A 25293-nucleotide genomic window follows, 5' to 3' on the forward strand; every position below is an offset into this window, starting at 1 on the left:
AAACATGGACGTAGACCGAGCGGCAGCCTCAGGTGCCAAATCCTATTCTCGTCTAGGGCACCAAAATGGCTGGAGTGAGGCCCGGGAGAAAACTACAACTCCCAGTTCCAGGGTGATGTCATTTCCTCACCAACTGTTAGTGAGGAGCTAATGATTGGTAAATTGGGCGCACCTGGTCAGGACACAGGAAACTGCAGTAGAAGGACTCACACCCTCTGAATTTGTGGCTGGCGACAGTAAAACAGCTGTTCATGGCGCTCTACTGTAGGTTAGCTCGTTTAGCTAGTTAGCTTGAGTTTAGCATAGCCCACATTTTGACTCTGCACCAACAGTTGCTCAACGGATAACCGATAAAAAGGAACGAGCTGGCGGCTCATAGGAGCTGAAGATTCTGTTCTTCGGACCAACATAGAGGGACGACCTTCACTGAGGTCGAGCTCTATGGACGAGCAACGACCAAGTAAGCTAAGCTGCCTTTTCACTCGCAATCTTAAAACCCGCCTCAGCTCTCAGCCTGTCGTTAGGTTGACTGAAAGTTAGACTGAGACAGCATTTCCAGCATGGAGACCGCCATCGATGCGACTCCAGCGCCCCCTGCAGGATCAGACGGGTGACTTCACTCCGTTCATGTTTACAGTCTGTGGTTTTACGACGGTGCAGTTACACTCAGAGACCTTCAGACGGCGCCAAAGTCCACCAAACTGAACTTCTTCATATTGTTGCTTTAACATAATAAATTGATAAAGTGAACTTGTTGGCACATGGAGACTTTGTAGTCCTATTTTTGTCCACCAGGTGAATTTTAGTTAACGACTCTTTCAGCTCATTTTTGGTCTCCTCCACATCGAGAGAATATTTTAAACGCTTCTCTACGTTAACCAACCGGTCTCTCACTGTGCGTCTCTCCATCCCCTCTCTGGCAGGCTGGTTTTAGTTCCCTTTCCAAACAGCCAGGTGAGCTGTTCCGCCCAGCTCCTTATGCTAAGCTAAGCTAACTGGTGGCTCGTAAGCAGCGTAGAGCAACAAGTGGTATCAAAGTGCGTTTCTCAACACGTTTATAAAATCTCTGGCGTGTTTCCACCCTGTACTACTGTCGAGGATTACATCACTAAATTACTGCATATTATAACTCCTTTTGTTTTTTTTCCAACAAAAGAAAATGTGACGTTTTAAATCAATAAAAAATTAGATTTAAAAAAATAAAACGGCCTGTTTGATCGTAGCCACAAATCTCTGGAAGCGTTTCTAACATCACATCGATGATCTTCTTTTGGCAAATGAAAGGTATGAAGAGTAAACAATAAGGCATGTCACAAACATTTTCATCCAGAGTCGAACCTTCTCCCCCTCCTCAATCTGCATAAATACATTATCACTTCATGTCGAGGAGAAATGTGCAGCTTTTTAACATTTTGACCTTTAAGGTGAAAGAATCTTTCACACAAGTTACACCAAGTTTCCTCTCTGACAGTTTCCCCAAACGGACCAATAGGATTGTCACATTAACAGAAAAGGTCGCGGGAGCTTTACTGCTCCACAAACGCTGCGTTAAAATATTCGACTCATCGTGGATGAATTCAAAAGGGATAACCTAAAGCATGAAGAGGACTGTCGATGTGAGAATGTGAAGTGGATGATTTCTGGTCTTTATTTTGGTTTAAAGGCTGTTTGATGATGCAGAGAGGCTGACGTTCTGAACGCTGTGTTGGGGGGGAAACAAACTGCAGTGTTGGTGTCATGAAGTGACCCTCACACATGTTTGAAACATGATTTCTAAACTACTCAGGGCTTCAATGACAACAGAGAGAAGAAGCCTTCTGTCATGAAAAAACTGTCTGGCCTCGTTTTCCCACACTGCACGGCACCGGCTCGGTTCAACTGTTTTTATGTGCTCAAACTAGGATCAATATTGGAGATGCTTTTGAAAAATGGAGAGAGGTTAGAACACAGAAAGGTTTACAGACCCATGCAGAGCTGGATAAACACTGAAGCTTCAGAGTCCACCACATGGTGACCTGAGTGAGCATCCACTCTAGAGAGCAGGGGGGAGACAGCTCTCTATGATGTTTAGAATTTAGACTGCAGTACCCATTTTAACCACTAGGGGTCAGAGTTACATACTGCTCCTTTAAGTCTCATTTTGTCAGCAGAATATCTTAACTTTTTAACTCAACACTGCACACAGAGAAATGAAGAGAACTATGGAAGTCCTAAGTGGACATGCATCCATACATTTGATTTTCTCCGCTTACCCTTCACAGGAAGGTAACAACGTTTTCTCAAGATCTTGACTATTTTTAAATCTTCTCTGAGAAGATGCAGCTTCAGTTGCCCTGGGAGTTTTTACCTTTTTGCTGTGTGTGTGTTTCAAATCTTTGCAAAGCTGCTGCTGCAGACAACCAATGAAAAGAAAATCCTTTCCCCCTCTGGCCTAGTGGTTTCCAAATCACCGTTTAGTATCTACTCAGCTCTCTTTGAACCTCAGCCGAACACCCAAAGAATACCAAAAAGGTAGCAGGGTCTATCGACGACCTCTGGATATGGAAAAGTTTCAATTTGAGCGACACCGTGCAGTGGAAACGAGCCGTTTGTTTTCCTCCTCCTCCTTACTGCACCAGCACCACTGCTAACAAACCCCTGACTCATTATTGCTTTAAATGTTATTAATACGTCACACATGGGACACGTTTTCATGTCTCTAAAAACTGGAAGTGTTTCACAGTCAGACTCCAGCGTGAATAAAAAACAACAAGGCTCTGAACTTTAAAAAAAAAAAGCACACATCTCATTCTTCTTCGTGTTCCCCTCGGCTTCTTTCTGCTTCGACAAAGAGACACAACACAAGGACGTCTGCTGGTGTATTCAGGATGTAGCAAGTCACAAATTCTTTGGAGTTTTCATTTGATAAGCGGAGATGATGGAAGCCTGCAGGGCGGGCGGGGGGGTTTATGCACTGTCCCGCTGCAGGATGCACACACACATACACACACATACACACACATACATACACACACACACACACACACACACACTCGCTGCTTTGCTCAACTCATCTGAAAACACAGTTGGCACAGATTATCAAAATAAATACCCTGGAAGCTTGGCACTATGCGAAAAGGAAAGTTCACATTTTGTAAAGAAATCTTATAAAAAGATGGAATAATCTCCACGTGTTGCTCGGTATCCTCACTATGATTTCTTATATTCTATACGCTGATGAAGTGTCGTAAACCTCTGAATGACTTCACTACCACTGAAACAATAGAGCTCCTATTCAAATAGACTTTTTTTTCCACAAACATCAAATGAAGTATCTAACACCTATGGGACTATAGTGCTGCTGTCTGCTTTCTCTTTATAGTGCCTCTGGACTCTCTCTCCTCTCGCTCGCTCGCTCAAACTAAATCTCTTTCAGCTCCAGGAACAGATAAGAAGTTTATGTTTTGATCCCACCTGGATGTCTTGTCAGGGGGCGGAGTTACCTCACAGGTGCCCCCCCAGGATGCTGGTGACAGCCTGGTCCAGTGAGGGGCCGGACGGCGCCCTGCTCGGGGCTGCGGAGGGGCCCTGCAGGCGCTGCAGCTCCAGGATGCTGTCGATGGCACTCTGCAGATGTTCACTGAGCATGTTGTCCTCTTGGAGGGGGGGAGGGGGAGGTGGAGGGGGGCTGAAGCTCTGCTCCGACCGAGGCGACGCGTCCGCCCTGAAGCATTTCAGTTTGGGGCCGCCGACGTCTCTCAGCTCAAAGCGTCCGTCCCCCCCCGGCGTGGAGAGAGCAGTTTTTGGGGCTTTACTTTTGGAACCGGGCGCCGTCTCTGCTGAGTCACAAGGCAGAGCTCCGTTTGACACATCCTGGTCCTGCCGAGAATGCTGGGGCGCTCCGTTCTGTGCCTGAAGGTGGCGTTCGGTCACGGCGCCGCCACCCCCCCCGTTGGTCAGCTGACCTGTGTGGTCCCTCTTGTGTCCCGGGTCGCAGGCCGAGTTGTGCACCACCTTCCGGGAGCCGGACTCCTGCTTGATGGTGAGCCTGAGGGCCCCGCGGGAGCTGGAGCGGTACGTCTTCAGGCCGGGGGGTCGGTCGGACAGTCGGGTCCAGGCTGGGGGGGAGGAGGGGCTGCCGGAGGAGCATGAGTGGGAGGGGCCAGAGGAGGAGGAGGAGGAGGAGGAGGGGGCACTGTTGGGGGAAGATGCTGATGAAACCAAGGCCATCATGAAGGACTCTGAGGAGAGAAACAAGAAGATCGTTTTGATATTTTAAAGCTCCTGTGAGGGGGGGCTGACGGCCTAATGATAAGCAGGCCCCCCATGTACAGCGGCTGTGTTCCTCCAAGCGGGTGGCCCGGGTTCAAGTCTGACCTGCAGCTTCTTTACCAGGGGATCGAGATTGCATATCAACCCAGTGGGGATTCTAGAGTCTGGAAATGAGCAGAGAGCTCCTCCAACCAGCGTTCATCTCAAATATATTTCCATTCATGTCTTTAAATAAGTTTCTGCAAATAAAATATCTAAATAAATGTGACGCTTTTCTTTAAGCTGCACAAACGATCCCTGATCCAGAGTAAACACATTTATTCAGCTTCATGATTAATGTCCGACATCCAGACGTTTCCCCGAGCCCTCTTACCCCCCCTTTTTTTTTCTTCTCTCCAAACTTAATAATTATCATAACAACCCAGCTTTAATTTGCTCTTAACCTCTCGGCTGTAATTTTCTTGTCATCACACCGAGTCTTTCTCAGCACGACCTCCGCTCCACATTTACACGGCTTAATTAAACGCTCACACCTGGGAGATGCTCCCGAGCAAATATGGAGGTTAAGTGGCGCGCTCCGATGCTCCGCTCAGTGAGACCGTTACAAAAGAGAGAGAGTGACTGATTCAGATTTCTGTCTCGTGTTGAGGTTTAAAAGACTGATAAATACACACAGACATCCATCATCTATACTGCTTTTTCTGTTTGGGGTTGCGAGAGGGGCTGGAGTCGATCCCAGCTGTCATTGGGCAAGAGGCGGGGTTACACCCTGGACCAGCCAATCACAGAGCTGACAACCAGACACACTCACATTCACACCTACAGACAATTTAGAGTCAGCAGTTAACCTAACGAGCATGTCTTTGGACTGTGGGAGGAAGACGGAGAACCAGGAGAGAACCCACACATGAACGAGGAGAACATACAGACTCCACACAGAGAGACTCCTGAAGGACGGGGATTCAAACCAGGAACCTCCTCACAGAGAGACTCCTGAAGGACGGGGATTCAAACCAGGAACCTCCTCACAGAGAGACTCCTGAAGGACGGGGATTCAAACCAGGAACCTCCTCACTGTGAGGCGACAGAGTTAACCACTGAGCAGCACTCACACAGACACACATTTTTTTCTGACCTGGGTCTCTGCGGACTCGCCGTCTGTCCTCGGCTAAAGAGCTTCGTTCAGCCTGAAGGAAGAGACGCTCCAACATCACCATCTCTGCCGACGGACTGTCCTGCTGTGGACACACACACACACACACACACACACACACACACACACACACACACACACACACACACACACACACACACACACACACACACACACACACACACACACACACACACACACACACACACACACACACACACACACACACAGGAAATAACTCGGTTCATTTATTTATTTTTCTAGAAGATGAGATCCAGACTTGATGCACACGTATGAATCAGGTAGAGAGAGAGAGAAAGAGGGAGGAGCTTAGTGTGTCTTACCTGAGCTTCTCTCACCAGTAGCTGCCTGTATTTGTTCACCATGTCCTTGGTACGTTTCAGCAGGAAACCTGACACACTGTCAAACTCCTGATCCACTGAAAGAGGAAAAGAATAAAACATCCCTTTAAGGTTCCCTCTCGTGTTTTTACTCACCAACGTATAAAAGCAAACACTTTTTTATCCCAATGAAAGGAAGACATCTCAGTCTTTTAAATGTATGCAACAGAATTTTTTATCTATTTTTTTTTTTTTAACAATATGTTTATTGAGTTTTAAACATTTTCCAAGACACACAATTACAATTACATAAATTCTAAGGAAGAAAAAAAGATATACACATGCACAAATATCCACATTTATAAAATAAGGGGGGGAAAAGTAAAATATAATAATAAAATAAAAATAAAACTTTAATTACAAAATGTTGCTAAATGATTACTGTCCGTATTAAATAAAACAACCAAATGGAGTACATTGCCATATATGATTTGTTAATATTTTAATCTATTTTAAGTGCAACGTGTTCCTTTAGAGTTCAGTCAGGCTTTGGTCAGAATAAGCAGGGAGCACTGATCCTTCCACCAACCTGAGGTGAAGTCATCCTGAGTGGGCAGGTGACCTGCACAGGTGTGGTACGGCAGCAGGCGTCTGACGGCGTCCTTCAGTGTGGGAAAGGCCGGGCCGGTGAAGGGGGTGTGGACCGCTCGGTGGTCCGAACAAATCTGCTGCTGGAATCTGAAGAAAACACGACGACAGCTGTGAGTGTTAGCCTGAGCCGCTACACACAAAGATGTTCCCTCAGCGTCTCACACATTCCAGATCTGATTATTTTAAATCAAAGGTTGACACAAAGCCTAGTCGACCTTCTGGGGGTCCCAACTGGTATGAGGCCCAAAGACTCCTGACTTCTTTCTACTGATTGATATGATCACAGTTAGTCCTCCAGAATCTGTGAATAGAGCTGCTTCCCTAGCAACCGTATGCTCTCCTTAGTAACGGTTTGTTCTTCTTAGCAACGGTGATCTATTGAGGGATAGCAGACTGTATGCATAACTGGCCAATGAGAATCAAGTATTTAACACAGCCGTGTAATAACTACCTGCTCACTAAACATGATCCCTAACGAGTCAGGTAGTCAGCAGGATCTGTAGTTTCTGTAGAAGTGTTTTTAATCGGGGCAGTGTGAGGAGTCCTGAAGGACCTGGATTAAAACACATTACTGCAGGATCAGACTTAATCCAGCCGACTGTGAATACATCGGGGGCTGATAGTTACCGAGGTATGAAGAAAGCCTCTTTGCAGCTCATCATATCCACATTTATAACAAGTCAAAGGAAGCCTTTGATGTGTTCAGGAGACGTTTAAAGAGAGACACTAAAGGTCAGACATGTTCAGATTAAATAAATAAAAGAGTGAGTTCAAGGATGAAAGCACAAATCTCAAACTTCACCTCATAAAAAGATTAAAAGAAAATCAAATGAGCTCAGGAGTGTCCCTGTTAAAAGTAGCTCGTAGGGGCGCCGGTAGCCTTGTGGTTAGTGCGTGCACCTCATGTACAGAGGTTAAATACCTCGAGAGCGGGCGGCCCAGGTTCAAATCCGGCTCCTTTCCCACATGTCTCTCTTTCTCTCTTACAAGTTTCTGACTCTATACACCGTCCAATCTCTGAAGAAAAGTCGCTAAAACCACAGACTGTAAATATGAATGTTTGAAGTCTGAATGTCGTCCCCCGTCTGATCCTGCAGGGGGCGCTGGAGTCCCATCGATGGCGGTCTCCATGCTGGAAATGCTGTCTCAGTCTAACTTTCAGTCAACCTAACGACAGGCTGAGAGCTGGAGCTGAGGCGGGTTTTAAACCTCCTGACAAACCGTTACACCGCGCCCACCTGTCAATCAGGTCAGCTACACGCCTTATTGTGAATAACTCTTATCCTTCATCAAATCAAAACTGATGAGTCATCAAAACATTCACCCCCCGTACAGTGTGTGTCCATCCAGACATGAGCTAATCACACCTATTTGGTTTTTTGAACCAGGCTGTAAACATGTTCATCTCTGCTGTAAAAACAGGCTTTTTAGAATGGGTGTGTATGTGACTTCCTGTGCTTCTGCAGCCAGCCTCTAGTGGACACTCCAGGAAATGCAGGATTTAACACTTCAGCATTGGCTTCATTTTTCTTTGTCACATTTTTTGGGTTTCTTAGGTTAATATTATTAATATTAATCAGTAGAGCTGGAGAGGGAGGGGTCATATGTTTCAAACAAACAGAATTTTGTTAAATGAATCTGGAGCATGTAGGAGACAGAATCCTGAACATCTTCACACATTTCCTCTCCTGAGTGATTGGATCATGGTGAGTCTCTGCTCTCTTACCTGTGCCGGCGCATTGCTGGTGTGAGCCTCTCGTCTCTCTGCTGCTCGGGCGGAGCTGCCAGCTGGCAGAGAGCGAACATGTAGGAGGAGATCAGAGGAGGGACACACGGGGTTCATTTTAAATTCATTAATGAAATGTTTGCTGCATTTAACCAAAAAAAGAAATCATTTCAAAGTCTGCCAATTCAGTTTAAACCCACAGAGGACGCTTCACACACACATTTTATATCAGTTTAAAGATGAATACACACGTTATTTCACATCATTAGAGCGGAAAGGATCCAACTGTCCATCAGTTAGTGGGTCAAAGAGAATTTTATTTAAAGACTTTTATTTAAAGGTCACATATTATATAAAACACTTCCCCATGTTCCTCTAACTCTAACATGTGTCTCTAGTCCGTCTACAAACCCCCCAATGATGAGAAAAGTCCATCCTCTCCGTCTTCTGCCTGCTCCACTTTTCAGAAAATGTGTGCTCAAACAGGCCGTTTGGAGATTTTCCCTTCATGACATCACAAAGGGCAGTAGCCCCTCCCCCAGGTGGGTGACACTCCCACAGCTAGGTGTTTGTTCTGCCCTCTGAGTCTGCCTTCTCACCGTAAACAATAGGACATGGAGCGAGAAAGACCGAGTACACCCAAGCCCTTCTAGAGAGGGGGCGTGGTCAGAGCCGGACTCCAGCTCATTTACATATTTAAAGGTACAGACACAGAAACAGCCTGTTCTGAGCAGGGCTGAAATAGAGGGGTTTATAGACATGATCAAATACAGGATCAGAGTGGATTTAGAACAAGAAACTTCACACACACGTTTTGAGGAGCTCTGAGACTTATTTACACTGAAGAAGAGGAGGAGGATATGTGACCTTTAAAACTATGATTTTCATTTTAGATCTGTACACGACCATAGACTGTCTGCACGCCACCTCTACGATCTCCATGCTCATAATTAAACTGCTGCATTATGTTTCCTGTTCTCCAGTAAGTTCTTCTCCCTCCTTCTGACTAATTATGTTTGATTCCATTCTTGACAGCACAAAGGGAAGAGGTCAGATATGTTTACTAGTCTTTCCTCACCTTGGTGCTGGTCTGCTGGCTCTTCTGGGTGGGGGCCCCCTCACTGGGAGCTGGGGGCCCCTGAACCTGGAGACCCGGCGCTGCAGGAGAGGAAGGATGGTCGTTGAGAGTAAACGCTTTACTCTCTACGACCAAGGCAGCTGTTGGCTCTGAAAACAGACACAACGATGAAGATGAGGAGGAGGAGGAGGAAGAGGACTTACAGGGACAGAAAGGTTCTGAATATTTATTTTGTGGTATAAACTGACTGTTGTGTGTGTGCTGTTGGACAGCAGGCTTGTCTCCTCCTGTGGAGAGACTCGCAGGAGCAGCCGTGAGGTCAGGTGGCTGCTGAGGCACCGAGACGCGCAGAGGAGGCAGACTGTTCTGGACCGATGACTGAGGCTGGGACACATACGGCTGGATTGGTCCTGCTTTCTGGGCAAACGAGGCCTGCGAGACATGATGAGGGATCTGGTACTGGACTTGTGATTCGCCGCAAGGCTGTGGAGCCGGGGTCTCGGGGGCTGAACTCTTGGGCGCAGCAGGAGGGGAGAAACCAGCCGGAGTCCCTGGTGTCTCTGTTTCCTGGACCGGATCGAGGGGGGAGCAGATCAGCTGTGTGTCCTCCTGGTCTGAGTGGAGCGGGGAATCCTCCGCACACGGGTCAGACAGCACAGAGTGCGGGTCCTGAACAGAGAACGCATGAGGACGAGTCTCTGTCTCATCGGGGACCGGAGAGTTTAGAGAGTCCATCGGCACCTCGGGCAGACCCCCGACCAACAAGTCCGAGGTGAGCGGAGAGCTAAGTGCTTGCTGTGAAAGAAATGACAAAAACAGAGGGTGAAAAAGAGAATCTAGTGTTCCATATCCAGCTTCTTCTTAAAGACGTTTTCTTAACTTAATGAATTCAGGGAATGGCCACGCTGACCTGTTGCAGATGTTGCATAAAGGCCTCGTTCTGGCTCAGGGAGTGCGCCGCCTCCTCCACCGTTTGGCTCAGGTCTGCGGGGGGGATCAGGAGTTTGGGGATCTCCACAGCGGGGTCGGGAGCCAGAGGAGGTTCAGGTGGAGGCTGCAGGACTGTGACCACAGGAGGAGGAGGAGGAGGAGGAGGAGGAGGAGGAGGAGGAGGAGAGGGCTGCAGACCTGCAGAGGGGGGCTGAACCGGGACCTGCTGGAGGACGTGTCCGTACTGCTGCAACCAGAGAGAGAGAAAATGAAATATATGAGAGGTAGTTTAAAGTGAACTTTACACCTGAGATGGTTTTAGTAACAGGAAGGTAAACGTTACGAAACGATGCCATAGAGTGTTTTAAAATGATCTTTTCCTATCAGTTGTCTTCAACTGAATCCATCTTTAACATCACAGATTGAAGTGTAAACGGACGTGAACACTCCTGTTAATGGGCACCAAACCAATATGATAGCCTTTTGCTCCCTTTTGCCCAGAATATTATCTAAATGGAAGGACGCTGCACCCCCGACAGGATAAGGGAGGTCATGTTTCTTGTCCACTTAGAGAAAATCAGATATACTATAAGAGGTTGCACCAGGAAATTCTATATCACTTGACAACCATTTTTTATCTTTTGTTGAAAATATGACAGCTAACAACATAACTATGTAACCTTTTTATTGTTTGATTATTTTTTCTTTTTTTTTTTCTTTCTGTTTTGTTTTTGAATGTATTTTATTATTTTCTGTCTGTTATTTATTTGTTTATATGTCAGTTTATTCTTCTTGTTATTGTCTGGCTGCATGCTTACTGATGATCCAGTACTCAGGGAATTGGGGATTGGACAGGTTTCCTTTTTGACTGTCCTATGTTTGTGCTGTTGTTGTTTATATTTTTGTGATATATTTGAAAATTACAAATAAAAAGACCTTGATCAAAAAACAAAGTGTAAATGGACGTGAGCTTGTAAAGTTATTTTCTAGTCTTCCAACTACTCAAAGCTCTTTTACACCATAGGTCACACCGACAGATGAGATGGACCCACTTTGTTACAGAGGAGGGGGCTGCCTTCTTGTGACTCTTTGGATGTTAATGGACTTGACCTGATATATGAGGATTATTTTCAAGCTGAGGTTCTAATGAATAACAAACATGTAGAGGTGCTTTTAGTTCGGAGCGTCTCTGACCTGTGGTAGCTGGTGGAAGGTCTCCTCCAAGCCGATCCTTTCCTCCTGTACGGCTCTCTCCGGCAGCAGCACCACGGACGCCTGCTGGAGGCTCAGCTGTCCATCTGCCATGCTGCTCTGAGGGGCCGGGGCGGTGAAGGGCAGCCCCTGAACCACCGAGGGGCCGTTCAGGATCGAGATGGAGGTGAGATCGGGCGGAAGAACTCCTGAACTGTTGATCAGGGTGATGTGGTTTCCGAGAGCGGGACTGTGGACCAGGGTGGCACGCTGCCCCTGCCCCCCCGGTGTGTAGGTTCCAGCCAGCTGCGCCGGCATCTGGAAGACGGTAGGGGGCGCCGACTGCAGCTGCAGGGGTCCTGAAAGCACGGTGGCCTGTCGGAGGGCGAGCTGCCCGGTCTGCGTGGTGAACACGGGGCTGAAGCTGAGCTGTCTTTGGGGCACAGTGAGGATCTGAGAGCCGTCCACAAGCTGCCCAGTGGAGGGGGTCAGGCCGTGGATCGGGGGGGCGTGGTGGCCGGGGGCCAGCAGGGGGCGAGCAGCACCGGCGGGCTGAGCGAGCGTCACCGGGGACTGGCCTGGAAGAAGGAACTGGTTTTGGCCTTGGAAGAGTCCCTGATGCTGGAGCAGGAAGGAGCCCCCCTGGTTGACCAGCTGCAGGCTGAGCTGTTTGTGGAGCTGCTGGGGGGGCTGCGGCTGGGGGGCCGAGGGCTTCTGGCCCGCAGGTTGTGAGAGTAAAATATTTGGGGAGGTGGTCCCCGGGACAAACGTGAGACCAGGAGTGTGTTTCTGCCCAGGAGGCTTGGGGCTGATCTGGACCAGGCGGGGCTGGATGCTGATGGGCAGCTTGGGCTGGATGGCGAGGGGGGCGCGCTGCAGGATGATGCCGGGGGTCGCTGCCGCTCTGAGGGTGGGCGTGAGGAGAGGGCGACCGGTCACACCGGGGACAGCTTTGTGGAGGATCATGCTGGACCCCTGTGCAGGACTCAGAGAGAAGGAGGTCTCTGGGGGGGCGGCGGGGAACACGTTTCCAGGCAGGAGCCCCATCAGCTGAGGGGGGGCCACAGGTTTAAGAGAAGGGCAGCCTGGACCGACGGCCAGGAGGGACGGCTGGGGGGGCTCCACCGCTGCCTGGGTGTCTCTGGGCAGCATGGGGGGGATCTGGGGTAAGGTCACAGACTTATGTATGAAGGGTAGAGTGGGGGGGGGGAGGAGAGGGGTGGGGGAGTACAGAGACAGGCTGTCCCCCTGCAGACCGGCCTCCAGAGCCATAGTCTGCTCTGTGATCTCCGCCTCCTGCAGGCTCTGCTGCAGGATGTCACACGCCATCTCCCCCGCCTCCCCCGCCTCATCCACCTCTCCCTTCTTTGCCTCAAATCCAGCCTCCACAAGTGTCCCCCCCCTCTGCTCCACCTGTGGGTCGTCCCCACCCTCCGGCGATGACAGGAGGGCCTCCTCCAGGAAGGACAGATCCACACACCCGGGCGGAGGCGTGTCGGGGGAATCCCTGCCATCTCCCAGCAGAGAGACGGGGCTCTGGGGGGGAGAGAGAGAGAGAGAGATGAGAGAGAGAGAGAGGGGAGGAGAGAGAGTGAAACACGATGGAGGAGTGAGAGAGAGAGAGAGAGGGGAAAGAGAGAGAGAGAGGAAAGAGAGAGAGAGGGGAAAGAGAGAGAGAGAGAGAGGAAAGAGAGAGAGAGAGTGAAACACGATGGAGGAGAGAGAGAGAGAGAGAGGAAAGAGAGAGAGAGAGTGAAACACGATGGAGGAGAGAGAGAGAGAGGAAAGAGAGAGAGAGAGAGGAAAGAGAGAGAGAGAGAGAGAGAGGAGAGACAGAGAGAGAGAGAGACAGAGAGAGAGAGAGAGAGAGAGAGAGAGAGAGGAAAGAGAGAGAGAGAGAGAGAGGAAAGAGAGAGAGAGAGGGGAGGAGAGAGAGTGAAACACGATGGAGGAGTGAGAGAGAGAGAGAGGAAAGAGAGAGAGAGGAAAGAGAGAGAGTGAAACACGATGGAGGAGAGAGAGAGAGGGAGAGGAGAGAGAGAGAGACAGAGAGAGAGAGACAGAGAGAGAGGAAAGAGAGAGAGAGAGAGGGGAGGAGGAGTGACAGAGAGAGAGAGAGAGAGAGAGAGAGAGAGGAAAGAGAGAGAGAGAGAGAGAGACAGAGAGGAAAGAGAGAGAGAGTGAAACACAATGGAGGAGAGAGAGAGAGATTATCAGGAGTTAACATGAAGCAGTCAGATAGAAATGGTTCTCCTGGGGAAGCTGCAGGTTGTTGTGACACTGCAGGCTGTGGATCCAGACACTCACCGGGGCGTCTGTGAAGAGGGAGGGCTCCCCGGAGGACGAGTTAATGAGCAGGTCTTCAGTCTGCAGCTGGGGGAGGAAAACAGTCCGAGTTTCAGGTCGGGCACAAAGTGAGAAAAGCATGCAGTATAACATAATGACTCTTCTTCATGCAGCCAGCTCGACTCTGTGCCAGGAGATATCCCCATCAGGAATCTATCATTTACACTATTGATTCTGATTCAAAGTGGCTCTCTGTTCAACACTCTTTTGTTACCTCATTGGTCCCGTGGAGGAAGTCGTTCAGGGCCTGGGGGTCACTGCGAAGACAAAGAGAGAACCAGAATTTAAACCATGTTCAAATAAAACCCCGGACTTTGTTTTCTGAATTTAAAAGGATCTCTTATTCGTTTGGAATCAGGCGGACTCACCACAAAACATCAAGTAGACAAGTCCCATCTTCATCCTCCATGTCAACTGAGAGGAAGAGGAGGACACACGCACTCAGTCATCACTCCTACTGGATCACTTATGTGCAATAATAATACATGCAAGGTGCAACAGCACGTCTGACCTGTATCGTGCACTGTGCAACTGTGTTTCCTATAGACATTTATTTTGGGTTTGGGAAATCAGGAGAGAGAGAGAGTGGGGAAGACATGCATGAAAGAAGCCACAGGTTGGACTTGAACCCGGGACGTCGAACCTAAGCGCTTGGCCATCAGCGCCCCAGCAGCTGTTTTTTAAGTCCTTTCTTCGACGATTATTTGTGCGCTCGGTGCTCCTTGCTGTCTCCGTCATGAGATCAATAAAGGTTTATTTCATCGTATATCATGTGCACAGTATTTAAATGACTGGTGACAGACATGTAAGGGTTAATACAGACTGTGTTTCACTTTTATAAATGATCATGCATCTTTGCACCTTGTGACAAATATCACTAAACCTCGACTACCAGCTGTCTGTCAGAGTGTCCTCGGGCACGTCTCTGACCTCAGCAGGCTGGACCATAACACAAAAGTGAAAACTGTGCATAAGTTGATTTAAAGGATGCTGCACGTTTCTGGACAGAAGAAGAAGAGGACGATGACACTCTGGTCCTCAGAAACCTCCAATAACTCATTCCTTTCTAATTTAAAATCCACTTTTGGTTTGCAAAGATCCAAATATAGAAATGTAGAGGACTTTCAGGTCGCAAGGAAATCAGTTTACATTTTTTTTTACAGCTTTACTAGACGTAGACGTTGCTCTGAGGTCATTAAGAAGAACCTTCAGACATTTTGTTTCAGCCAAGTGGTCTCCTAAAGAAGTCGACCTTTGAGTATTTATAGAAGCAGGAACAAATCACGCACTGAAAACTGGAAAGAAGTTGTATGTTAATTATTTTACATTTACCATCGTTATGTAAAAGGAATTCAAGAGAATTTTAGAAGATTGGGGCCCCGCCACAGGCTAATGCTTTAGGGGGGCCTTTGGCAAGTCAAAGTTTGGGAAACCCTGATCTAGCTCATTCATTCCAAACCAATCGACCTCTTCTAATCAGATCAAGTCTACCGGTGATCCCTTACTACGTTAGGCTGAGGTTTAGACTTGGGTTGTTGTAAAAGTTAAATCAAAGAGGCGTCCATTTGAATGATCTTTAGAGACCAGAAGAGCTCAAGCGCCCCATACTGTGCAAGAAAAGAAGCTAAATAAAGAGAGGATTTAGAGAAATGTGGATTATTTGGGGGCCTCCTGAATCACAGATTAAATGATTTTGAAGGTAAAACAAGAAGCAATTTGTCTTCTTCCCACCCAATGAGCGGCGACCCCACTGTCCTCCTCGCTCACTGAACCACCTGAGCTCCTCACTCATGAGTCCAGATCCCCAACGTGAACCTACTTCATATGTGAGAGGCCCCATACAGAGCGGGCGAGCTGAGTTTCTGCTGGTGGCCTCATGGGAAGTCGTGGCCCGGTTTCAGTGTCTGGAGGCGGCAGAGGAGGGATGCCAGGCTGGGGCGGCGGGACGCAGACGAGTCCTCCTCCCTCTGCTGGGGCATCTCTGCGGTCCTCACTGAGCGGGTGGAGAGGCTGGAGGCACAAACACACACACACACACACACACACCACATGCTGTCAGGTCACACGAGGTTAAACCAACAGGCAAAAACACAATCTGAGATCAATATGATGTGATTCATCGGCTGCTCCTCTGGAGGCTCAAATCTTTAACCAGTAATGGCATCATATTTTCAGTTTCTCTCGCAGTATTGATCCTGCCTGAGGCTGATGAGGAAAATGGGAGCTATTGTTGTGGCTATCACAGACATGAGAAGCAAATGTGCTGTAAATAGACGGCTCCTCCTGCGCCTGGGATGTGACTTGTCCTCTCTCCTCATGGCTGGGGAAGAAAAAAAAGCAACGTGCTGCACGCCGATTACAACATTACTCACTATTCTCTGCTCAATTTCCAGGAGGGCTTACCCTGTAAAAAAAAGATTTAGACAAACCTCCCTCTCCGGTCCTGATGCTGGCATATTCTTGTTTACAAGCAGAGAGCCGCATTAACAGCCTCCAGGTACCGCAGCGCCCAATGAAATCCACGCAAACGACCCTCATCTAAACCTGCAGCTCCTCTCTCAACAACACGAGCACCGGGATGCGTTTGGAGGTTACGTAAGGTGAATGTGTGTTCATGTGAAATCAATGTCCCCCAAAACGTTACAGGATGGAGCCTCGGACGCTGCAGCTCGGGCTGCTGTTTTTCTACATTTTGGGGGGGGATTATTTTGTCTCCCTGAGTGGGACCCGCGGCAGCTGACGCCTGCTGTAAATCATATCGCGGTAACAAAAGATGCCGTGCGTTAAAACATCGTTTCCACGCAGCCAGCCGAGAGCTGTTCCCTCCACCACGAGCCGTCAGAGTAAAAATCCGCAAATGAGAAAACAACACAAGCAAGAGGAGGAGAGAAAAAAACTCACCCCTTCTTTGTGGTTTATTGTCCTGTCAAGCGGGCCTCTGCGCCATCGATTCTCACTCAGTGGTCTTTTCAGATGCTAAAAGGAGGAGAGAGGAGGGGAGGGAGGGAGGGGGAGGTGGAGGGGGTAGGGTGGGATGGAGAAGGAGGTGGAGGAGGAGGGGAGGAGGAGGAAGGGGGGGGGGGGGGGGGGTACCGGGGTGGGTGTGAGAAACAGACAGGCAGAGCCGATCACAACACAAAAGGTGCAGAAAAAAACAGGAGCGAGAGGATCGAGCTTCAGTGTCCGCCTCCTGAGCTCCATCAGCCGGGGAGACGCTCCGCAGGTCCCCGGTGCGTCACCCTGGAGCTCCACAGATGTTCCTCTCACGTTTCATTGATTTTCTTTCGTTTTTTTAAGAGTCCAGAAACTGTAAAGACTTCCCCAGGGAGAGTAGTTTAACAAGAAATCAATAATCAAGATGATCTGATCACTGTGTTACTGCAAACTGAGGTCAAATGTAAGACTATGAAGCACATTTTAATAACTTTTATAAACTCTGGAAAAGGAAAGAGGAAGTAAATCAGAACAATTAGATTGATGCTGAAAAAAAATTAAGAGAAGACGAGAAAGGAATACAGGAGGAAAGGGGGATTGAAAAAGGAGGATACAGACTTTAAAACTTTGTTCTTCTTTTCAAATCTGCAAATCAAACTAACATCTTATGATTGTCTCTTTTAGCTCATCATCTCATTGATCCAAGAAGGAGGAAGTAAAGACAAAGGAGGAAAAGACAGCATGGAAAGAGGAGTAAAATAAATCATCCTGACAGGCCAAAGTATCTTCACTTGCAAGGAGGAGGAAATATGAAAGAGAAGGTAAGATGAAAATCAGAAATGAGAGGACAAGTTTTATTTTGAAAATGTTTTCCCTCCAGGTCGGTTTATTTTGAAAATTCCTTTCACTTTTTTAATTCCCTGAAGTCTAGAAACTGTAAAGACCTCCCCAGGGAGAGTTGTTTAAAATAATCACTTCCAGATTATCTGATAACTGTGTTAGTACAAACTGAGGTCCAACACAACGTGAAAGAATGAGAATCAAACTTCAATAACACAGATACAGGAAAACAAATCCAGAAAAGATGGAGACGAAAGAAGAATCAATCATCTTTTTCTGCTGTTGAAATAGAAAAGTAATTTCCAGAGTTTCAGGACGTTTTGTTGTTTTACTCTGCTGGTAAAATGTCTCGTTCCCTCGACTCTTACAACCAGAGAAGTGAACAAACACTGATTTCCTCCTCGTCTCGGTTTCTGTGTTCTCTCCTCCTCTTGTTGTCTTTCATCATCTTTCCTCTTCCCTCGTGGATGCTGTGCGGCTGACAGTAGGTAATTATTTGGGAGGATCTGCTTTGCACTGAGAAATGCTTTTTTTCTCCTTTTCACTCAAAACTGTAACAAACAAGCACATCTTCCAAAATAGATTTTCTTCTCTCTCTCTGCCTTAAAGGTCACATATCCTCCTCTTCTTCAGTGTAAATAAGTCTCAGAGCTCCCTAAAACAAGTGTGTGAAGTTTCTAGTTCTAAATCCACTCTGATCCTGTATTTGATCATGTCTATAAACCACCTGGGGGAGGGGCTACTGCCCTTTGTGATGTCATGAAGGGATAATCTCCAAACGGCCTGTTTGAGCACACATTTTCTGAAAAGTGGAGCAGGCAAAAGACAGAGGATGGACTTTTCACAACAAGAGTCAAAAGAGAAACGTGTTATTGAAAGAAAATCTTTTTAATAAGTCAAATATTCAAATACAAAACGCACCGCCCACCGTGAGAAAAAAACAAAAAGGATCAAAACTTTGTTAAAAACTTCTCAGAACAGCTTCAAATCAATTCACACAAGTTACAGATAAGAAAAATCAACATCGACCCCCATCACCACCTCCTCCTCCTCCCCACGTCCACCGCTTCACTTTCCCGCCTGCTGAGCCTGACGGCGAAGCAGCACGTAGATCTTCTCTTTGATCCAGTCCTTGTTGTACGGCTGGTACGTCTGTGTGTCGGCACGGTAACTGAAACAGAGACAACAATCAGGGTCAGACGGTGTGTAGACTCAGGAGGCTCCAACTCCTGACTCTGGGTGCGTTCGAATTGTCCCTCCTATCTCCTTTCACTATCTACTTCACCTTTAACCCCGGAAGCATTTAAGTGGCGGCCTTGATAAGAGCCGTTCGAATTCTCTAAAAGTTAAGGAAAGGTGGGTCAATGCTTCCTTTATAACCTCCTTTAGGATACACTGGACCATCCTTTACCAAAGGAGATGAGATATGCCGTCCCACAATTCCTTTCGGCCGCAACATTCAAAGCGAGTCGCGCATCCGACCGTTCAGGAACATGAACGATGATCGTAAAGAGATAAAAGATAAGAGACATTTTTATCAGAGGATGTTTTATTCAACATATTTCATTCTCTGAAGAATGCTGTGCAGTTGTACATGTGTAGGCATAAAACATTATGTGTAGGTTATATCTTACATTAATGTAACAATTAATTTCATGTTGATTTCTGATTGGACAGGAAGCTGATGGTTTCACTTTTCTTACTTGTAGCCTGGTAGTCTATATTTCTTTAATTTCAATCCCAACCTCGTGGTGATCAGGATTATTTCACCAGTAAGAAGCACAGGGGAAAGTTTTTTACATGATCTTTTTGTAGTCCATTTTCGGAACATTGTAGTTTCAACACGGCAGACCCACGTCATTAACCTCCGCCGGCCCGTCGCATTTAATGACGTGGCCTAGTGGAAATGTGGTCGGATTGTCAGAGCAACGAGATCGCCTTTATGAATTCTCCTAACATCTTTCCTTCACCTCATGACGTTTTCTCGGGGTTAAGGTGAAGTGGATAGTGAAGGAGATAGGAGGGACAATTCGAACGCACCCCCTGTGAGGTTTTTGTGTTAAAAGGTCAGACATAGAGCGCCACAGGAATGAGTCCTAAAACCAGGAAGTAAGTTAGCATTTGAGCGCCATGGGGTCTAACGTCTAAAAGTCAACGTGGATTTTGAACTGGTTTGTGGTTAGACTCCTGAAATAAGGTCTGTGGTGAACACAAGCTGAAGAGATGTTGGTGTTTTGTTAGAGCACATAAACTACGTTAGGTAATACCTCCACTTGTGAAGTTTGAAGTTTTTACTCGTCTTTAAAAAGGCGGTTGCTAACAAGCGGCTAAATGTGACTACAGTGGTTGTCGGGGTCATTAAAGGTCATCACGCCGGACACAGAGGGCGGGAACTCTCTCACTAGTCGGAGATGTCTCCTGTAGGTTTAATCTTTAGGTTAAGGTGAATATTATGTTAGTAAACTATTTATTAAGCTACGTGGATTAGTTTATCAGAGATCGTCTGAAGCATAACGCTAGTGACGTCACAATCATCCCACCGTGGTGTAGTTAGCTTTAGCATAATGTTAGCTTTTTACTTCTGTCGGCCGCATTAACGCTTCAAACATCATAAAAATGGCGTTCATCTGTGAAGATTATCCTGCTGAACAAAACGCCTACGCTTCAGAAACGTGTGTTTAACACAGAGATTATTTATTAATGATCCAAAATCCAATGAAAACATCCCAGAGGAGGATTCTGGTTAGACGCCATGGCGATGCTACTTCAGGGTTGGCCTACAAAAATACGTCATATGGTTTGTTCGCTATTATCCTCCTCCCAACCACCAGGGGGAGGGGTTACTGCCCTTTGTGATATCATGAAGGGAAAATCTGCAAACAGCCTGTTTGAGCACACATTTTCTGAAAAGTGGAGCAGGGAGAAGACGGAGAGGATGGACTTTTCTGTTGAACTACACGTTGATATAAAGACAAATATTCTCATTATAGCGTCGTATAGAGGACTCTGTTGCTATGGCCCAAAATTAAATCATTTAGTGCAATTACTTTCAGCTATTTTTGTCCCTATTGTGTAAACATTGTGTTCAATATCTTAAAATGTGAATCTTCTCGACTTTCTCCCAAACCGAGTCCCTGGAGGAGATTCTGTGATGCTTCACACATAAGCAGAATGTAGCCTGTTACATACATGTTACTCATGTATTCTGTGTTGTTTTTCTACCCACAGCAGAGTTTTTTACAACCACGACAACAACGTGAGATTGTGAGTGACACAATGCTTTGAATAAATCAGACTAAACTTACACCAAGCAGCTGAGGTCGGCGAGGTCATCGATGAAGTCGAACAGCTGGCTGATGTCGTATGTGATTGAAGGACTGTTGGGGTTCATTCTCTTCAAATGCTCCTCGTACATTTTACACACACCTGTCAATCAAAACGACAAAATAATCAAGACAGTATGAGGAGTGGTGGTCAGTAATTTTCTGATTAAATGATTGTTTCCTGCTGCACTCTACAGAATATTTTCCATATCTACATTTTTAATTCTGTCATGTTGACGGCTCAGATTATAAGAGTCAAAGAAGAGAAAGCACAATGAGCTTACCTTCCATACACTCGTTGACAGACTCATAGTCAGCGTACGTCCTCCCCTCTGGCCTCTTGGTGGGCTGCACGAGCAGGATGGTGTGCGACTGAGAGACAGAACGTTAGAAGACGGTTAGTAAGTACTCACTTCTTACTTAAACTACCAACTTATCACTCAGTTAAATAAAGAAACATCAGCTGGTTACATGTTCAGATAAAAGTGCAAGTCAATAAATATAAACTGAAGACGTGGAAGTTTCCTCAAACAAAGAATGAGATGAATCCATGCAGGAAGAGATTTGTGATTTAAATTCAAAATGATTTTTAATAAATGTAAATTCAGTAAATCAGGAAACATCTGTTCTTCTTTAGTTGTGATTTATCTCATTTCTTCCAGGTCGACTTCCACAGATGGATCTTTATTGGATGTGACAGCTGATGGGAGACGATTGGAGGAAAGAGTGAGGGTGGAATACAGCAGAGGGCTGGGATGGGACTTGAACCCAGGGACTCTGCGGTGAAACTTCTGTCGGTACATGGGACTCACGCTTTAACCACTGAACTTTACCGCCACCTAGTGTTGTAGTGAAGACCAAACTAACGGAGACCAAGACATGACAGAGATCATAAATATCTCTGAAGAATCCTCATCTTGTGTGCAGGCGGCGTGTCACTCACTCAGGCTGTAACACGGGGAAGGTTGCGGCCGTAACCATGAGATAAAAATCTAATTATAAATGAATTGAAGTTGTTTGTTCTTTTAGAACGAATAAGGACTTGGAAAAATAGCCGATCAGTGGTGGTCTTGATTTAAAATCCGGAGCCCGCCCAGTCTGAGACAAGGCCGAGTAAAAATGCTTTCAATTCCAAGACGAGACCAAGACCTTCTAAAAGTGGCCTCGAGACCGGTCTTTCGAGTACTTCAACACTCACTTCACCCATCATGGTTAAATTTTGAATAAAAATCAGAATTTATCCTGATTTTTATTTTAAATTAATTTGGTTATATCGGGGGACAGATTTGGGGATGCTTGTTGAATAACTTGACGTGCTAAATATATTCAACAGATGTAGATTTAAAACGTTATCTTAGGTTTTAACAATAATAATGTGTTTATTTGTGGTAAAGCATCTTTCACAGAGCAAGCCTTAAAGTGCTTCACAAAATATTATCACAACATTAATAACAATAAAAATCACAACAGATGAACAAAGACAGAAAATTACCTTAGAGATAAAGACTACATTACCCAAACAACCCGTCACTTTATGAACTTGTTTCTGTCTTATGGCCTCTCGTGTGTCTTCAGTATCATTATTTATTTGCAGAGTTCATTTACATCTTCTGTTGGTTCGCACAGTTTTAAATCGGATTCCTGTGAGATGTTAAAGCTTATTAACTGCTCCTTGATTGTATAATGATGACATTTGTTACGTAAAATTTTTATCTGAAATAAAGTATTCAAAAATGTTCAGGGGAAAATTGGCAGTATCTGTGTTTTAATATAATATTAGTCGTTTTTTTAAATTATAATATTAGTCGATATTTTAATATATTATTAGTCAGTGTTTTAATATAATATTAGTCTCTGTGTTATTATAAATATTAGTCGATATTTTATTATAATATTAGTCGATATTTTATTATGATATTAGCCAATATTTTATTATAATATTAGTCGTTTTTTATTATAATATTAGTCGACATTTTACTATAATATTAGCCAATATTTTATTATAATATTAGTCGATATTTTATTATAATATTAGTCGATATTTTACTATAATATTAGCCAGTGTTTTATTATAAATATTAGTCGATATTTTATTATGATATTAGTCGTTTTTTATTATAAATATTTTACTATAATATTAGTCGATATTTTAATATAATATTAGTCGATATTTTACTGTAACATTAGTCGATATTTTACTATAATATTAGTCGATATTTTAATATAATATTAGTCGATATTTTACTGTAATATTAGTCGATATTTTAATATAATATTAGTCGATATTTTAATATAATATTAGTCGATATTTTACTATAATATTAGTCGATATTTTATTATGATATTAGTCGTTTTTTATTATAAATATTTTACTATAATATTAGTCGATATTTTAATATAATATTAGTCGATATTTTACTGTAATATTAGTCGATATTTTAATATAATATTAGTCGATATTTTAATATAATATTAGTCGATATTTTACTGTAATATTAGTCGATATTTTAATATAATATTAGTCGATATTTTAATATAATATTAGTCGATATTTTACTGTAATATTAGTCGATATTTTACTGTAACATTAGTCGATATTTTACTGTAATATTAGTCGATATTTTACTGTAATATTAGTCGATATTTTAATATAATATTAGTCGATATTTTAATATAATATTAGTCGATATTTTACTATAATATTAGTCGATATTTTAATATAATATTAGTCGATATTTTACTATAATATTAGTCGATATTTTAATATAATATTAGTCGATATTTTACTGTAATATTAGTCGATATTTTACTATAATATTAGTCGATATTTTAATATAATATTAGTCGATATTTTACTGTAACATTAGTCGATATTTTACTGTAATATTAGTCGATATTTTACTATAATATTAGTCGATATTTTAATATAATATTAGTCGATATTTTACTGTAATATTAGTCGATATTTTACTGTAACATTAGTCGATATTTTACTGTAATATTAGTCGATATTTTACTGTAATATTAGTCGATATTTTAATATAATATTAGTCGATATTTTAATATAATATTAGTCGATATTTTAATATAATATTAGTCGTTTTTTTATTAACGTCCCCCACTCGCATGCTAACCTGATGCTAACATTAGCAAACAACTGGCAGCTACATAAAACGACTTCTCTGCTGAAATAACGAATTAAAAAGTAATCTACTTTAAACTGCTGGTGATTATCAACAAACATCGAATAAAAATAAACTCTAAGAATAAGTATTACGACGTACTAACCATGATTTTTGTTGTTTTCTTCGGTTTCGGTCGATTTTCTTCGGATCTTGCTTCTTCTTCTAGGATTAGCAGTTGCCTCTGACACCGGAAGAACAACTCTTCTTCTACTAATATATTTTTTGGGTAGTTGCGAACAGTGACTTCAGAGGTGCACACCGCCACCTACTGTCCCGGAGGAATCTGTTTTTTGGTTGTTTTTTTACAACAAACTTTCTTAATAAATATATACAAAATAAATAATAAAGAAATACATTAATAAATTACATAATAGATTATTTAACACACTTCTTTTTATTCTGACTTTATCAACAAAATGTTATTTCACTGTAGGAAGCTTTATTTCCATATTATCATCGTTATTTAATGATGACTTTATTCTCATTGTATTACAACTTTAAATTATGTAATATTATTACTTTATTCTCATAATACCATGAATTTATTATCGAAATATTGCAACAGTATTCTGATAATAAAACAACTTTAATCCTGTTATTCCTGTAATTTTAAAAATGTATTTCCTGTAATTTTAATCATCTATTATCGTAATATTAAGACATTTTTTTTCAATGTATGACGACTCTATTCCTGTAATATTACGGCTTTTTTTCTCATAATATGATGACTATCTTTATATCTAGAAATGACAACTGAATTCTAATAATTTCAGAAAGTTATTCTTATAATTTGATGACTTCATTCCTCTTAAAAAACACATTTTTTTATTGTTATATTTCTTCTTTCCTGTAATATTTTCTGTACGTGTAATATTAAGACTTATTTTCTCATAATATAAAGATTTTAATTCTCACAACATTATTATTCTTGTAACAAGACGACTTTATTTCTGTTAAATCACAACATTATTCTCATATAATTACTACTCTATTCCTTTATTAATTTCTATAATTTAACTAGTTTAGATAGCTTTTAATTATTTTTTGTATTACACATTTAATCCTTTGATAGTAAGACTTTATATCTGTAATTTAACTACTTGTTTTTCTTGGTATTTTACTGATTTAATCCTGTGATAGTATGACTTTATTTATGTACTGTCACTTTTTCTGAAATTGTTTCTCAAATTTTACCACTTTATTCTCATTATCTTCTTCTTTAAGGCCCTAACACTCTGTCAACACCACGCGGAAAGTATCTTTATTGATTTAAGCCTCCAGAAAAGTGTTTTTACCAAAGAAAAAAAAACAGTAAAAGGGAAATTCCCAACAACGTTCTGATCT

The 25293-nt window shown here is 43.9% G+C and overlaps 3 protein-coding genes and 1 long non-coding RNA gene across 6 annotated transcripts in view; 1 reads left to right on the forward strand and 3 right to left on the reverse strand.

Annotated features, from left to right (window-relative positions):
- Positions 1-25293, reverse strand: part of LOC110002661 (ladderlectin-like) — a 191065-nt gene that overhangs the window by 89038 nt on the left and 76734 nt on the right. The window lies entirely within an intron of this gene.
- On the reverse strand, positions 2444-16519 carry si:ch211-168d23.3 (BRD4-interacting chromatin-remodeling complex-associated protein). 2 transcript variants are annotated; one of them, XM_020657747.2, is made up of 14 exons: positions 16097-16519; positions 15487-15987; positions 14036-14081; positions 13882-13924; positions 13629-13694; positions 11325-12857; positions 10111-10377; positions 9449-9995; positions 9201-9349; positions 8123-8184; positions 6335-6483; positions 5749-5843; positions 5387-5489; positions 2444-4220 (listed from the first exon to the last, which is right to left on the reverse strand). In XM_020657747.2, exons 3-14 carry the CDS (start codon positions 14074-14076, stop codon positions 3484-3486), a joined length of 3792 nt encoding a protein of 1263 aa, XP_020513403.2. In that variant the 5' UTR covers positions 14077-14081; positions 15487-15987; positions 16097-16519; the 3' UTR covers positions 2444-3483. The 2 variants fall into 2 exon arrangements, with proteins under 2 accessions (XP_020513403.2, XP_065822186.1); XM_065966114.1 differs by lacking the exon at positions 16097-16519 and having other exon boundaries at positions 10111-10374; positions 15487-15627.
- Positions 16128-20805, forward strand: LOC136183246 (uncharacterized). The gene is made up of 3 exons (XR_010669082.1): positions 16128-16267; positions 17286-17422; positions 20670-20805. It is a non-coding gene; the product is annotated as an uncharacterized lncRNA (long non-coding RNA).
- On the reverse strand, positions 18311-24176 carry LOC110002101 (enhancer of rudimentary homolog). The gene is made up of 4 exons (XM_020657744.3): positions 24053-24176; positions 21049-21136; positions 20747-20867; positions 18311-18612 (listed from the first exon to the last, which is right to left on the reverse strand). The coding sequence occupies exons 1-4, from the start codon at positions 24053-24055 to the stop codon at positions 18510-18512; spliced, it is 315 nt and encodes a 104-aa protein (XP_020513400.1). The 5' UTR covers positions 24056-24176; the 3' UTR covers positions 18311-18509.

The sequence above is a fragment of the Labrus bergylta genome, chromosome 18 (assembly GCF_963930695.1).
Source record: "Labrus bergylta chromosome 18, fLabBer1.1, whole genome shotgun sequence".
Lineage (NCBI taxonomy): Eukaryota > Metazoa > Chordata > Actinopteri > Labriformes > Labridae > Labrus > Labrus bergylta.